Source organism: Gouania willdenowi, chromosome 7 (assembly GCF_900634775.1).
Source record: "Gouania willdenowi chromosome 7, fGouWil2.1, whole genome shotgun sequence".
Classification (NCBI taxonomy): domain Eukaryota; kingdom Metazoa; phylum Chordata; class Actinopteri; order Blenniiformes; family Gobiesocidae; genus Gouania; species Gouania willdenowi.
Window position 1 is genome coordinate 22612135 of NC_041050.1, and position 15227 is coordinate 22627361.

At 40.0% G+C, this 15227-nt stretch overlaps 1 protein-coding gene across 1 annotated transcript in view; it reads left to right on the top strand.

Annotated features, from left to right (window-relative positions):
* The window catches only part of LOC114466762 (piezo-type mechanosensitive ion channel component 2), a 216453-nt gene that overhangs the window by 24217 nt on the left and 177009 nt on the right, over positions 1-15227 (top strand). Inside the window, 1 exon segment of the mRNA XM_028452478.1 lies at positions 12379-12553. Within this exon segment, the coding sequence (XP_028308279.1) occupies positions 12379-12553 (175 nt within the window).

Below are 15227 nucleotides of genomic sequence, written 5' to 3' on the forward strand. Positions count from 1 at the left end.
CCTCCGGCAGACGCTACAGATCACTGTACGCAAAAACTACCCGCCATAAAAACAGTTTCTTCCCCCGGGCTGTCACTTTGATCAACACTAAACAGTCACAGAGTGTCAGACCTGTTTCTGTTACTGTGAAATAACCATGGAACTAAACATAACAACCCTGGATCAACCTGTCACTGCGAATGTTCATGGACATAATATTTTCATTTAAATGTTCACCTGCACTACTCATCAATGCACTACTGCACTATTATCTTATTATTTTTATTGTATTTTTATTTCATTTCATTATTATTATTATTATTACTATTATTATTATTATTATTATCTTGTTATTTTATTTAGTTTGCACATATTAGTCTAACTACGCTTTATATTTATGTTTATACTTTTTTTTATTTATTTTCTTTTTTCTAGTTGATTGTTATTATTAGTCTAACTACTCTTTATATTTATGTTATACTTCTTTCTTTTTTATTTATTTTTCTTTATTCTAGTTGATTGTTATTATTTAATTTTTACACTATCAGAGAGAGCACAGTTCACCAAGACAAATTCCTCGTGTGTATTCAATACATTACTTGGTCAATAAAGCTGATTCTGATTCTGATTCACATTTGAATGTGTTCCTACACCTACATGTCATTTTTGCGCGGTGTTTACTATGGGGACGTCAGGTCACATGACCACCTGTCAGCCCTCTGTGAACATAGCAGTATTAAGAGAGCTTGTGGCTTCAGCTTTGGTTTGACTACATTTCAAGTGAGAAATGTACCTTTAACTTACATAGTCTCCATTCGGTTTATGTATAGGATCTGCAGTTTGTTTGTTTCGGCAACATTACCATGCTTTAAGCTGTTGCTATCTATACTGCTAACATGATAAGAACATACAGGAAGTGACATTTTTAAAACAGGAAGTGACCCACACACCGCGAGGAACAAGGCCAAGGCGCCCAGCCCGGGCGGCAGAGCAAAACACCGCAACACCCCCGTCCCGAGGCCATGAACCCCACCACCCCAGACGAGCCAACCCCCAAGCCACCCACCCGGCGCAGCAATGCCTTCCCCCCAAGCGAAGGCCACAGCCCCCCCACCAGCATCCCGGGCCAAACCCAACGGCAGAGCAGGCACAGAGCGAAGGCCGAGGGTGGGGGGAGGATGAGACGGGGACAGAGGGCAATAGGAAAGAGTGGCAGAGAAACACGCAGGCCCCCAGCCCCAAGGGCCACCCAGACGTGCACGGAGGGGGCAGGAGAGCAACACCAAACCGCCCAGGGACCACAAGAGCACCCGAAAGGAACGCACGCCCACGCAGAGGCACCCCACCCAAGCCACCCAGGTCAAGGCCACCCAACAAGCCCATGGAGGTCCAGGGCTACAGTTAGATCAGTGTGTTATTAAAGAGTGGTGCTGGCAGTCGCTTGCAGGCTAGATCATCAGACTAAAAATGAAAAATCAAGATTCAATGCAAGTAGAAAAGGAGTCCAACGCTCCTCAAAGCAGGTTATTTTATTTTTTCTGAGAGCAGACATCTTTTCCATGGAAATAAATCCTATGAGGAGATTTCGCCATTGGTTTATGCTTAACGATTTTTTATCTTTCCAATTCACTAATATTGTTTTTTGTGCTATGGCGAGTGCTGCAAGGATGGATTGCGATGGGTTGGCTGGAAAATCAAGCATAGTCAGGTCTCCTAACAGACATAGACTTGGAGATAGAGAAACCCTGTAGTCCAAAATGGAGGACAGTTTTTCAGTGATTAGAAACCAAAACTGTTGAATTGGCATGTAAATATGAATCAGCTGTTCCATGGGTGCACTGAGAGCAGATGTCTGTTGCGGAGAAGCCCATTTTATACATTTTCTGTTGGGTAATGTGGGATCTGTGGAGAACTTTGTATTGAATTAGCTGAAGATTTGTGTTTTTAGTCATCTTAAAAGTATTACAACAAATTTCTGTCCAGAAATTGGTGTTCATGGTGTTCATGTTCATTTAGCGATTGGTAAGTTATTAGAGTTAGTGTTCAAGAGTGCTCTGTATATTTTTGAGAGTTTTTTTTGTTTTTCATGAGATTTTTTTCATATATATGGCCAGTTCTGGAGGTTGCAAGGTGATTCAATCTATTGCCGTATTTTTCTTAATTGTCTCTGTTACTTGTAAGTACTGAAGAAAATTACTTTTATTTATATTAAATGTTTGGGTTAGATTGTTATATGTCCTGAGCATATCATTTTCGAAGAGGTCTTGGAGATGAATAATTCCGCTCTCTTCCCATGTTTTTAAATAAAGCGGTGTTTTTCTGTTTCTAAAGTCGGGGTTGTGCCAGATTGGAGACAGCCTGCTAGTTTTTAATTGAACATTCATAATGTCCAGGGCTTTCCACCATGCAGTCAGGGTGGAGGCAATCAGTGGGTTTTTAAAGCAGTTATGGTGTTTGAGGGTCACAGTGATAAAAGGGAGATCAGAGAGTTTAATATGTTTGCAGTCTAGCTGTTCTATTTCTAGCCAGGTGTTGTGGTATTCTTTTGGTTTTAGCCATTCTGTTAAATATAAAATTTGGTTTGCTAAGTAATAATGCATGAAATTAGGGGCTTCCAACCCTCCCTCGCTTTTATTTTGTTGAAGGGTTGAAAGGCTTATTTTGGGTTTTTTACTCCTAGCATAGAATTTTGTAATTGCAGAATCTAATCTTTTGAACCATTGTGTTGGTGGTTTCAGCGGGATCATAGAGAACAGATAGTTTATTTTAGGTAAAATTTTTATTTTAACTGAGGCTATTCTGCCAAGGAGTGAGATGGGGAGATTGTTCCATCTCCTCAGATCTTCTGTGACTTTATCCAACATCAGATCCAGGTTCAGTTTAATTAATTCATTTAATTTTGGTAATATACTTAAGCCTAGGTGGGTACAAAATACCCCCAGCCTGTGAGCCAGATAGCAAAATAATAGGTGACATGTAGGAGGTAGCAGCGCACCTTTGGATGTGAGATCGTCCATGCTCATCGGAGCGCAGAGGGAGAAAGGAAAGGTGTTTATGAGACAGAAAATGGCGCTACGTGCAGAGCTGATATTCCCAGCAGCGCACAGCAGCGCACACTCCGATCAGAGCATGTGTGGAACTCATGGATAATGTGGCGATTGTGAGATAAAACCATAAAAAACGGGGTAAGCAGTGACCCTCTGCACGTCCGGGTGGAAGAGGAAGTTTTGTGTGTGCAGAATGACGGGAGAGAAAGTTGGAGGAACGCCAAAATACAGTAAGAAATCTATTCAACTCTGACCCAGATAGATAAATGATAAAAATTTTGCCATCAAAAGCCCGGTTTGTGTTTTTTTTTTTTTTTTAGTTTTATATAAGGAAACGATGTTCAGATGTTAGAGTTGTCATTAAAGCAAAAAAAATAGCTTTAAAGTCACTGACAGGATTTTTTTTACAAAAAAGCTGTTTTCTCAGCTTTTTGCTCTGAAACTGAAGATTTGTGTAAAACTTGCTCTATTCAACGGCTGATTACAAAAGAATGAAACAAGCCAGAAACATTTTGATGAAAGTAGAGGCTTCAATCTTTCAGAATCTGGTGTCAGATTTCAGATAGTCATAGTAGAAAATATTCTGTGGGTCTTTAAAATCAGTCAAAATGCTCAAAAACGGCTGGCACTGAGGGGGGGTAGAAAATCTGAGAATGGCTGGCACTGAATGAGTTAATGTCCTGAGGTAAGTTTAAGGTTTGACCTGAATTGTCAGAAATTGCTGCTATGAAGGAATTTTCCAAATGTCTGTTTTCCAAATCCTCTTGTCGTGGCGTGAGCTTAACATCCTTGTATAGCAGATAAGCTAATGTCCGTTCCTGCCGCAGTCCTCTGTTCACCACATTACTCACTTGGGATTCTGCGGTAGACATTCTCTGCTCCAGATCGTCAATTCTTTGGGCAATATCTCCCATTGATGCCACCATCCGTGTTTGGGACTCTTTTATGTCCTTCTGAGCCTCCCAGGATTCTTGTCGAAACTGTTAGAGTTCAGCTAGCATCGGCGACTCCCTTCCGTTATCTGCGCTAGCCAAGCTTGCCTTCAGTGTTAGCTGCTTTTGACTCGCCTTTGGGTCCTTATTTTTACGGCTTTAGTGTCCTTTTTGGCGTTCTCATCTTAGAACTCATGGTTGTAATCATTCACCCCTGTGCTTCGGTGGTCTATGTGAGGTTTAATGGAGCAAAAAAGGCACTAACTATATTGGGCCAAGCACGTTACTAGGCACCCGGGCATGGCATGGCCGGAAACGGAATCATTTATTGATTTTTAAATGTATTTTAAATAGGCCTATAGGCTCATAGGTTTTATTTGTCTGAAAAAACAACCCATTTTTTCACAACACCCCCTCATTGTGTGGCAAGTAGGCGTGGTGACGCATTGACTTCCGGATTTAACGTCAACAACTTTTTAGAACCGAGTAGTCGACATTGTCTACCCGTTGTTACAGGCCGAGTTCACGGCAAAAAAAAAAATCATACCATATCACTGTAGATATTTTAAATTCAAAGCTTTGCATTTGGGGCGACTGTGGATCAGGTGGTGGAGGGTCGTCCTCTGATCCCAGTACCTGACTATGTGTCAAAGTGTCCTTGGGCAAGACACTGAACCCTAAGTTGCTCCCAGTGGTCGACTAGCGCCTTGCATGGAAGTCCTGTCCCATTGGTGTGTGAATGTGAGAGTGATTGGGTAAAGCGCTTTGGGACTGCTTCAGTGTGGTTATAAGGCGCTATATAAATCAGGTCCATTTACTAGGGATGTAACGATTAATCGTAAAGCAGTTTAAAATCGATTCATAGGTATCACGATTGACATCGATACTTTGAAAATTGAATCGCAGTACTTTTTTTAAACAGCAGAGGGCGCTATGTATTTATCCCTTCTCTTGTCCAGCAGTGCGGAATCTGCTACTATTTTCTTTCTGGCCGCCTTCTACTCTTACATGTTAATGTTACATGTTAATAAATGATTTCTTACCCCTTTAGCACTGAAAGAATATTTGTAATATTATGTGAATATCTGGAAAAGTCACGTTATTCTATTAGTTCTGTCTGCTAGCATAGCATCTCTTCTTCACTGCTAGATTAGCTGCATGCCAACCGACCACTGGGTTACCAGCGCCCTCTGCTGGTCCAAACAATTATCTGACGTAAATTAGTGAAATGACTGTTTTTTTTTTTTAAAAGTCCAATTGTTAAGGCACAAAATACATTTTCATTTTCACTTTCAAAAAGAAAAAGAACTATTATGCAGTTTTGCATTATTTACTCTAGAACCAGAATTTAAATTAATAAGCTTCTTCTTCATTTGTATAATTCCTTTATTCATTTCATTGAAGATTTATTTTTAGTTAAATTGCATTGTTTGAATAGTTTATCATGGGATTATTTTGACAATTAAAAATAAAAGGAAAACAATACAGTATTTTCTATTTTTTTTCCCAAAAAAAATAAAGGAATATTTTTCAGTCATCATTTGACTACAGTCCCATTTTGTAAAATAAATCGTGAATCGAATCGTATCGGGAGTTGAGTGAATCGTTACATCCCTACCATTTACCATTTACCATTAGGCCTAACCTAAACTGTTTCACACATATACTAAGCTGTTTAAAGAAGTTGTTCCCCTGGTCTGCCCATCTCTGTTGGAGACAATAAATATATCCCTATCAATAGGCTACGTGCCACAGTCCTTTAAAGTAGCTGTAATCAAACCCGTTCTCAAAAAACCTACTCTTGATTCCAGCACTTTAGCAAACTACAGGCCTATATCTAATCTTCCTTTTATTTCAAAGATTCTTGAGAAAGTTGTGGTGGCTCAGCTCAGTGACTTCTTTCAAAACAACAGCCTGTTCGAGGACTTCTAGTCAGGTTTTAGAGCTCAACACAGCACAGAGACTGCTTTAGTTAAAGAAACTAATGATCTACTCTGGGCTTCAGATGAAGGACGACTCTCAGTGCTGGTTTTATTAGATCTTAGTGCAGCTTTTGACACTATAGATCACTATATTCTACTAGAGAGATTAGAGGAATTACTTGGAATCACAGGGACTGCCCTAAACTGGTTTAAGTCCTACCTATCTGATAGGTACCAGTTTGTACACGTGAATAATAAGTCTTCTGTGTACACTAAAGTAAGCTACGGGGTTCCTCAGGGCTCTGTGCTAGGTCCAATCCTCTTCTGTATCTATATGATCCCCCTTGGTAATGTTATGAGAAAATACTCTCACTGCTATGCTGATGATACCCAACTGTATGTATCAATGAAGCCAGGTGAGACAAATCAGCTATCTAAACTTGAGGCCTGTCTAAAGGACATTAGGGCCTGGATGGACCAAAATTTTCTTCTTCTTAACTCAGACAAGACTGAGGTCATTGTACTGGGCCCACGACACCTTAGAGAAACCTATGCTAGCCTAACTGCCCTAGATGGCATTACTCTGGCACGAAGCACAACTGTTAGAAACCTTGGGGTTCTATTTGATCAGGATTTATCCTTCAACTCTCACATAAAACAAACTTCAAGAACTGCCTTCTTTCATCTCCGTAACATTGCTAAAATCAGATCTATCCTGTCTCAGGGCGACGCCGAAAAACTAGTCCATGCTTTTGTTACTTCTAGACTGGATTATTGTAATTCTCTTTTAGCAGGCTGCCCGAGCAAGTCGCTTAAGACACTTCAGCTGGTTCAAAATGCTGCATCACGTGTACTGACTAAAGCTAGGAGAAGAGATCACGTTACTCCTGTATTAGCCTCTCTGCATTGGCTTCCCATAAAATATAGAATAGAATTCAAGATTCTTCTTCTCACTTATAAAGCCCTAAATGGACAGGCACCAGTCTATCTCAAGGAGCTTGTAGTGCCATACAATCCCCAAAGAACACTACGCTCTCAAAATACTGGACTACTCATTGTTCCATTTGTCTCTAAAAGTAGTATAGGAGGAAGAGCTTTCAGTTATCAGGCCCCACTTCTTTGGAACCATCTACCAACCACGATTCGGGGGGCAGACACCCTCTCTACCTTTAAGGTTAGGCTCAAAACATTCCTCTTTGGTAAAGCTTTTAGTTAGGAACCAGCTCATAGCTCATAGCTAAGATGCAATAGGCATAGACTGCCAGTGGGGGGTTCTGGCATGCTCGGTTGGAGAGAGGTTGGAGAGGGCGTTAAGAGAGAGGTCATTTAGGTTAGAGAGAGACCGGAGAGGGTCCCATTCCTCTTTCAAACACTCCCTCTATGTCTGCTTCTTCCCTTGTGTGTTTGCTCCTGTACTCCTTCTGGCTTTTGTCTTGCAGGTCCGTGGGATCCTCAGTGTGGAGTTACAAAGTCTCAACAACTCTGTCTCCACCCTTTCTTCTGCACACACCCAACACAGCATAACGTGGATGCTGTTCATCATAGGAATGGGATCCACACAAGGTTCCTGCTGCTTAACAGAAGGTTTTCCTTGCCGCCATGATGAATTCATGTTGGGTGTGGGATACATATGTATGTGTATATACGTATATATGCATATGTGTGTATCCATAAAATGAAGAGTCCGTCGTTAAGACTGCTCTACTGTAAAGTGTCTTGAGATACCATTGGTTATGATTTGGCGCTATACAAATAAAATATTGATTGATTGATTGATTAGTGAGCAAATTGGCTTTTTTGAGGTCATTATAGTACTCTGACACTAGGAGCAAAGCATCCTTAATATCACTTGTTTAATAGCATATTGCTTTTACACTCTACCCGATATTCCCACCTTGTTTCAGACAGAGGTTTAACCATGAGATCCGGGACTGTTGCTTTGAGTATTTCCCACCATTTAAGTCATTGTACAATACCAAAAAATTACATTGCTTTTGGACAGCATTTTGCCCATGTCTTCCAGTGTTAATTTCTGGCTGTGGCAAGCGCATGGCTTGAAGTAAGCCTGTGGATTGAGATGCAGAATATGGGCTTGGACACCCTGATTTTGTCCTTTCATACTCACCCCGTTATAATATCCTTGGCCCCGTCAGTCATTTATGCTTCGTCAAAGGGACTTTAGTTCCGCCAAGAGCGCATTTGATAGTCCTTTTCCTGTTTGGTCGTTCACTGGGATGAAGTCAATGAAAGGTTCTTCTATATTCACTTCTAATGAAGTCATATTAACAAAGCAAAGAATAAGCAATATTTGCTCCTGTTGGCTTATATCCGGTGTGCAAATCAAGAAGCACAGAGAAATATTTTGCCTGCGTTGTGTCATTCACAATAGAGTTTTTGACGTTTGTGGCCATAAGAGAAATTAACTCATTTTGGATCTGAGGTCCTGGATAATGTGCATGAGTTTCCTTATTTCTTATGCATCTGACATGTTCTTGCATAGTGGGATCACATTTGGCAATCATTTCTATTACTCCCGAAAAGTTACTATTGTTCTTCATAAAGCTTTGAATTTTTTGCTCGAAATGCCAAATTATACTCAAATACTGCACAGCCGCTAAAATGTATGTTAAAAAGTGGTGCCAGTATGCTGTTTCTCTGTTCATCTCTTTCTGATGTGACTCGTCTATAGCTGTGTGTGTATCTAACCTGTGTTTTGTCTCCATCCATTTTGTGGCACGAGTGATATGATCAGAGGACGTTTTGTGTTGTTTCAAAAAAAAATTTGCAACAAAAACAAAATACAGAATTTGCTTTCTTTGAATAAAAAAGCCAGACTCTGTGAGCTTTTTCTCCACTGGGTAACTTTCTTACATAGAAGTCATCAAAAAGTGTATCTTTTCTTGATTCATGGGGAAATCAAAGTCTGAGACCTTGACCGGTCATTTTTCCACAAGTAAATCCACTATTTGATATCCAGATGCACAGGCCAATAGCCTGTGCATCTGGTCCACAAGGGGCAACAATACTTCACTGTTGGAGAAATAATCTTCATCAGGTCTTAGCTGGACCTCCTCCTCCAGGGCAAATTCTGATAAATTGTAATAGAAAAAATAGAGAGTTGATTGTTTGATCCAGCTCAACTGAATTGGATCAGTGTCAAAATGGCACAAGACTCATAAAATACTGTATCAACTACAGCTACTTATTTTCCTTATCCCTCACCTTGGACTTCATCGTCATCCTCAGTGTTCACGTTCCCGTCGTGCTGCAGCCTGCTAGGCTCTGCCACAGTGTCGGTGTGGGTGATGCTAGCTGTTGCCACCACATTAGCATACTCAGACCCGCAAGCTTTGGGCATCTGCTCAGCCACCACAGTGCTGATAAATTTATCTAGTGATCCCCACAGCGACTTATGAAATTCTTTCTTCTCTTCAATTTTTTCCTTTTTCTCAAAACCCAATTTGTGCTTACAAAAATTGGTCGTGTTCTTTTGCACCAGACAAATTAGCATTCCTACCTCTTCCTTCTTCAGTGAGAAGCTGTGTAATGACCAAAAACAATGAAAAACCTGTTAAATTTGTTTTATTTATTTCTCTCGCTCTCTCTCTCTCTCTCTCTCTATATATATATATATATATATATATATATATATATATATATATATATATATATATATATATATATATATATATATATATTTTTTTTTTTTTTTTATATATTTTTTTTTTTTTTTTTTTTTTTGTGTTTACAGAGACAGACAGAATACTATATAACGAATGTATTTATTTATGGGCAACCGTGGCTCAGGTGGTAGTGGGTCGTCTACTGATTGAGAGGTTTGGCGTTCGATCCCAGTACCTGACTATGTGTCGAAGTGTCCTTGAGCAAGACACTGAACCCTAAGTTGCTCCCAGTGGTCGACTAGTGCCTTGCATGGCAGTCCTGTCCCACTGGTGTGTGAATGTGAGAGTGAATGGGTGAATGAGCTGATATGTAAAGCGCTTTGAGACTGCTTCAGTGTGGTGATAAAGCGCTATATAAAATCAAGTCCATTTACCATTTATTTACCATTTACAATAAAAAAATATAAATTAAAAAAGACATTTTTTTTTTAAAAACAGCAGGATTGCAGGCACAAGGCCCCCGAGTAGCGTGAGGCCCTGTGCGGTTGCACAGTTCACAGTCCATGCAATGGCTGTGCCCACACATATTTAAATGAGGTTCAGCTTCAGTTCGGACTCGCTCACATCAGCTCCATAAAGCTTTGAACAATTTATATATTTATTTATGTAGGAAGCCACTGGTTCTGTTTCACTGCAAACATCTCAGTCTCAAATGTATTAAAGCAGGACAAACTGCAGGATTATTTCCTCAAACCTCCAGCGCATCACACTCAGTCACGCTTTAGAGTAGGTACTGTATTGATGATGGATGATAATGATGCGCTGAACATTCCTGAATTCAGGAATGGAAGAAGTTAATAAAATCAGGCTTTCCACACAACCAACGTTAATCTGTCGTTAGTATCGGAGGGAAAAAAGAGAGTTTTTAACTGTGACTCGAACAGAAGAATGCGGCTGAGCCTCACAGTGCAATAATCAAATCAGCCTGCTACATTGTTTATCAACAAAAGCGTTTCTAAATAAATGTGTGCTTTTTCATTTTCACGGATTTCAATGACATTTACAAGCGTTGGGGAAAACTCTATGTTCTGGGATTTCTACACAGCCCCAAAATAATGACATCATGGACCAGTCCGCCTCCTTTGCTTCAGACCGCCTTCATTGAGAGACTACGCGCTTTTGGTTTACTTACGCACAGTCAGGAACCTGGACCGGAGAATACGCGCAAGAGAAAAGTGCATAACTGCAGACGCATATAAAAAGTGCTTCAGTCCAGATGGGAGAATAGGCCCCTAAATAAAAAACTGTGTCACAGTATCAGCTGTACTGCGGTGAAGAGTTCATGCGCTCACCCGACTTGGCTGCAGTTACCCTAATGGCCTTCGTGTTGGCCATTGAGTCTTATTTATTAATCCTGCCCGATGCGCCAATAAGACATGAGTCAAAACTGACTTGTTATCATAAAAGATGATAACAGAACAACAGGAAGGTTACGTAATGTGTGGGTATTTAATAAAGGCTAAGCAATAGTGATGAATTGTAATTGAACTTTAGTAACTCAGAATGTAATTGTGATTTGCCTCATTTTGCTTAAAAAATGCTCGTCTCCGAAATCGTAATTGATTTGTAATTGAACATGGATATATGGAGATGGAATTGTAATTGAAAAATGTAATTGACCCCAGCCCTGTACTGAGCTAAAGCTGCCTATGTAAATCATAGGGTTAAAGTCCTACTTGTGGAAGCAAAGCAAGTGGTGAATCCTAAGTATTCCCACTAATAGTATATGTTCAAGAGAGAGGAAGATAGTAGCAACATTTTAATCTAAAAGTGTGCCTATAGCTTTAGGATTAAACCTGTAACAGCAGTTTTTTTGTAAAGGTTCCTCAGCAAACTCTAATCAAGCACTTTAAGGCATGACAAACAGGGCCACTTCAAAAATGTATTTTGTCAGAGTGCAACATGTATAAAGTGCATAACATTGTAGAATAGAAAGTGGACAACATTTTAGTGGTAGAATTGTGTTAATGAGTTAAAAATTGACAGAGATATAACAGTTTAAAGTAAAAGCATGAATCTTTAAGTAACAATAAAACTAAAAGAGTTACATTGTCACTAAGCAGCAGATCATTTTGACATTTGAATGGTATGAAATAAAAGCAGGTCAAAGATTGTTAGGAGGAATAAGAAAAATAAGAATTTGGTAATTAAAGGTAAAAATGCAAAGAAGGCTTTAAATAAAAGTAAAAGAAAGCATTTTTCAAATTACATGGTGTAAGGTCTTTCTTTTGGTAAAATCTGTGTTGTGCTTTTGACGTAATCATGCTAACAGTTAAAGTAATATATAAATAGACAATCAGCTGGGTTATTCATAACATTATAAGGAACGAGAAAGAAATAATCTATTTCATATCTATTATCACATACAGCAGGAGGTTAGGAAATATGCTCTGTACCAAGACAGACAGATTTAGTTTTCAGTTTCTTGATTCAAACAATAATACCTTACATAATTAAGGCATGGCCATGGGTACATATACGGATAGACCTTGTTAACATGCATTAACTCCTGCATTACATTAAACTGAGTTCATTCTCACCCTAACATGGTGATTTCCCCACAATGCCTTTAAAATGTAATGCTTTCTTTCTTGAGATTCTTTCTTTAATTGACTAAAGATAAAAGTTTAATTAACTAAAGATAAAAGTTATCAACAAATTCTTATTTTTATGACCAATCACAAACGCAAACCTGTCGGTAAATATATGTCATACATATATGTATTTATATCGTTTATTAAATCTCACATTGTTCTTTTTTTATTGGATCTTTGTCTTATCTGGTGGTGTAAATACATTATATCTTTCTTCTCAGGTTGTTTGGTATGACAGGTGTGATCAGTACCAACAGCTCGGACCGCCACCGTCTGGGGATGCACCCACATGTCACCTGGCCGGACTTCATCAACCCTCTGGTTCTCCTGCTGCTCTACTACACACTGGTGGCTCTGCTGCATAAATGGGTTCACCTCACAGAGGATGATGAAGAGGTTTGTGCTTCTTTATTTGCTGTTAAAATTCCCATCTCCACGAGCTAGGCATGTTAGAGCCTGATATGTAACAACGACCTGAAATGTAACAAGACACAAATTGTTATTAAAAAAAAACCTGAAATGTAATAACTGGTAAATAATGTAACAAAAGTGTCCAGCCAGAAATTTAAATTGTTTTGTCTAAATGTAACACGTTGTTGCATTATGGGGCAGGCAAAACATTTTTCCCCTAATAGTGTAATTTTATTATATATATATATATATATATATATATATATATATATATATATATATATATATATATAAAACTTCCTGTTATTGTGTGTCTAAGGGAAAATGGCTCTTGTTTTTTCAACAGCATTGCTCAACTTGACAGTTTTTTTGTTTGCTGATACAAAAGCAATCGCTGCGGGGAATACCCAAACAAATAAACTTGATAAGTCCTTCCATGAAGAATAAATCTACAGCTATCAAGGTAAGAAAAGAAGTAGCTTCGTGAACTTACCGCTATCTACAACATATGAAGTATAAACATTGTAATAAAGAAACCTAATTTAGTCTGCTAAAATATTCTGAATGTTTAAAGACAGGCTTGTTATAGACTTTTAAATTATATTTTAACATTCGATACATTCTTATTTACCTGTGGGTGGATGTGCCGTAGCAGCTTCAGCCTGGCTAGCTTGTTGTGAGAGGACAAGCTGCCGTTTATGATCCCTCTTGAAGGCAGACTCTTTCTAAGGTGGTGCGATAAAATTATTCCATGGAAGGAAACATGGAACAGCTCTACTTATAAGGCAGCTGATGGTGACTGGAACCGCTAACAAAATCCTTCTGAGTGAAGTGCCGGTGTAGTGTAGAATACAGATTCCCGACCCTCATCCCTCCCTGCTTAGATCCACTGTCTCCTTTGGTCTGGGTCAGTCGGAAAAGCGTGGCGTCCGGGCCTATTTTACGGTTACCTCGTCTTGAACTTGTTGTGAATGCTCTGTGTTGAAGAATGATGAGAACCAGACTTAAACAGTAATGAACTAATAAAAAATTATTTATTCTAAACTAAATAAAAAAGGATCAAAGGGTCTCCTCCCGGCCGGGATGGAGCAACAGGACTGACTGAAAGTTTCTGCACAATACACTTTTACAGATCTTCCGAACCCCACCCAAGAAGGAAAAAAGAATGCTATCAGAATGCTTCCATGAGTTTGACGCCACCGGTATCGCATATGATATTCACATGCGTGTGTGTGTGTATATGTGTGTATATAGTGTGTATGTGTTTGTGTGTATGGCGTGTGTGTGTGTGTGCGTGTGTGTGTGTGTGCAATAGCCTTGGGATAGCAGTTGGCTATCTGTGTTTATGGAAGTGAGAGGCATGTGAGCGCATCTGACCTTCAAGAAAAGAAAGACAAAGAGAGGATAGAAACTTACATCTTATGAGTAAGCATACATTCAATGAGTAAGATATACGAGTAAATATGATTTATTAGTTTTGCCACCACAGTAGTAAGACAGGTTTGGCTGTTTTCTTGCCCCAAAAGAGCAACCAGGAACAGAACAAGAGCAACCACATCCAGACTGAGCCATTTTTGTCACTGTCTAATGCTAAAGCTATAGCCACAGGAAGTTGTTGCACACCACTTCCGGTTTAAATTGCGGAAGTGTGAAAAAGGTCTATTAATTACAGGTAAAATTAACGCACTAAAAACATTTACGCAGTAAATCGCTTCTTTTTTGCTCCCCAAACAGCCCAGAGCCTTTCTCCTTGCACACGCTTCCAGTATACTGTACCCATGATACTGATGCACCAGCTAGAATGGTGAACCTGAGAAGAAGTCTTGTGCATGTTAATTTTAGTTACAAAAAACCCACAAAAAACACCGGATGGAAAACTAAAGCCCAGTTGTTTGCAAATTGTGCAAGAAAGAGTTTGTGGATCACCAGAGTTCTTCCTCCTCTAGCCTTCAAGTGGAGCTCTCTCACCTCAAGGCGAAGGGATGGGCGGAGTCCAGACACAAAGAAGCCTCATAGGATGAGTCGTCGGCTGACCCAAAGCCCTGCTGTGGCTTGACATGACTAAAGGCGTCGACGCACGCAGTCAATCTCCGGCTGGAGTCTTCGACGAATTCTCCAGGTTTCTGCTTGCACACCTGGATGTGTCCCATATCCACGTGTACGGTGAATGTCTGAGTGATGAGTGCGGCGGTGGCCATGACGTGCTTCTCCCAATCCCCATTGGGGTTCCACACCAAATCAGTCTGTCGCAGACCGTCGATATGGGGTAGTTCGATGGAAGTTTGAATCTGGGCATATTCTGTGGAAGACAGGATAGTTTTGAGTAGTCAGTCTATTTCTCCTCCCGTAGGACGCCAGACTTTGCACAAGGAGGTCAGGGCTTCTCCACTTGAGATGGGAGGAAACTCACCCATTGCTGCTGCAAGCATCTCAGGTCTGTAGACCAGCACATTGTCAGTTGCACCTGGATATTCAGTCATTAGCATGGAGAAGGAAGGCATGTCGAGGTCAGAGTTGGAATCAGCGCGAGCCTGGGATCGTGTTATCGGTCTGTATTTGCAGGTTTTTGGCTCGATGGTGGGTGTGGTTTGCGACCAGGTATCAGACTGAGAATGGATGTTGTGCAGGTTGCGCATGTTGTTGAACTTATAGGCCCAAA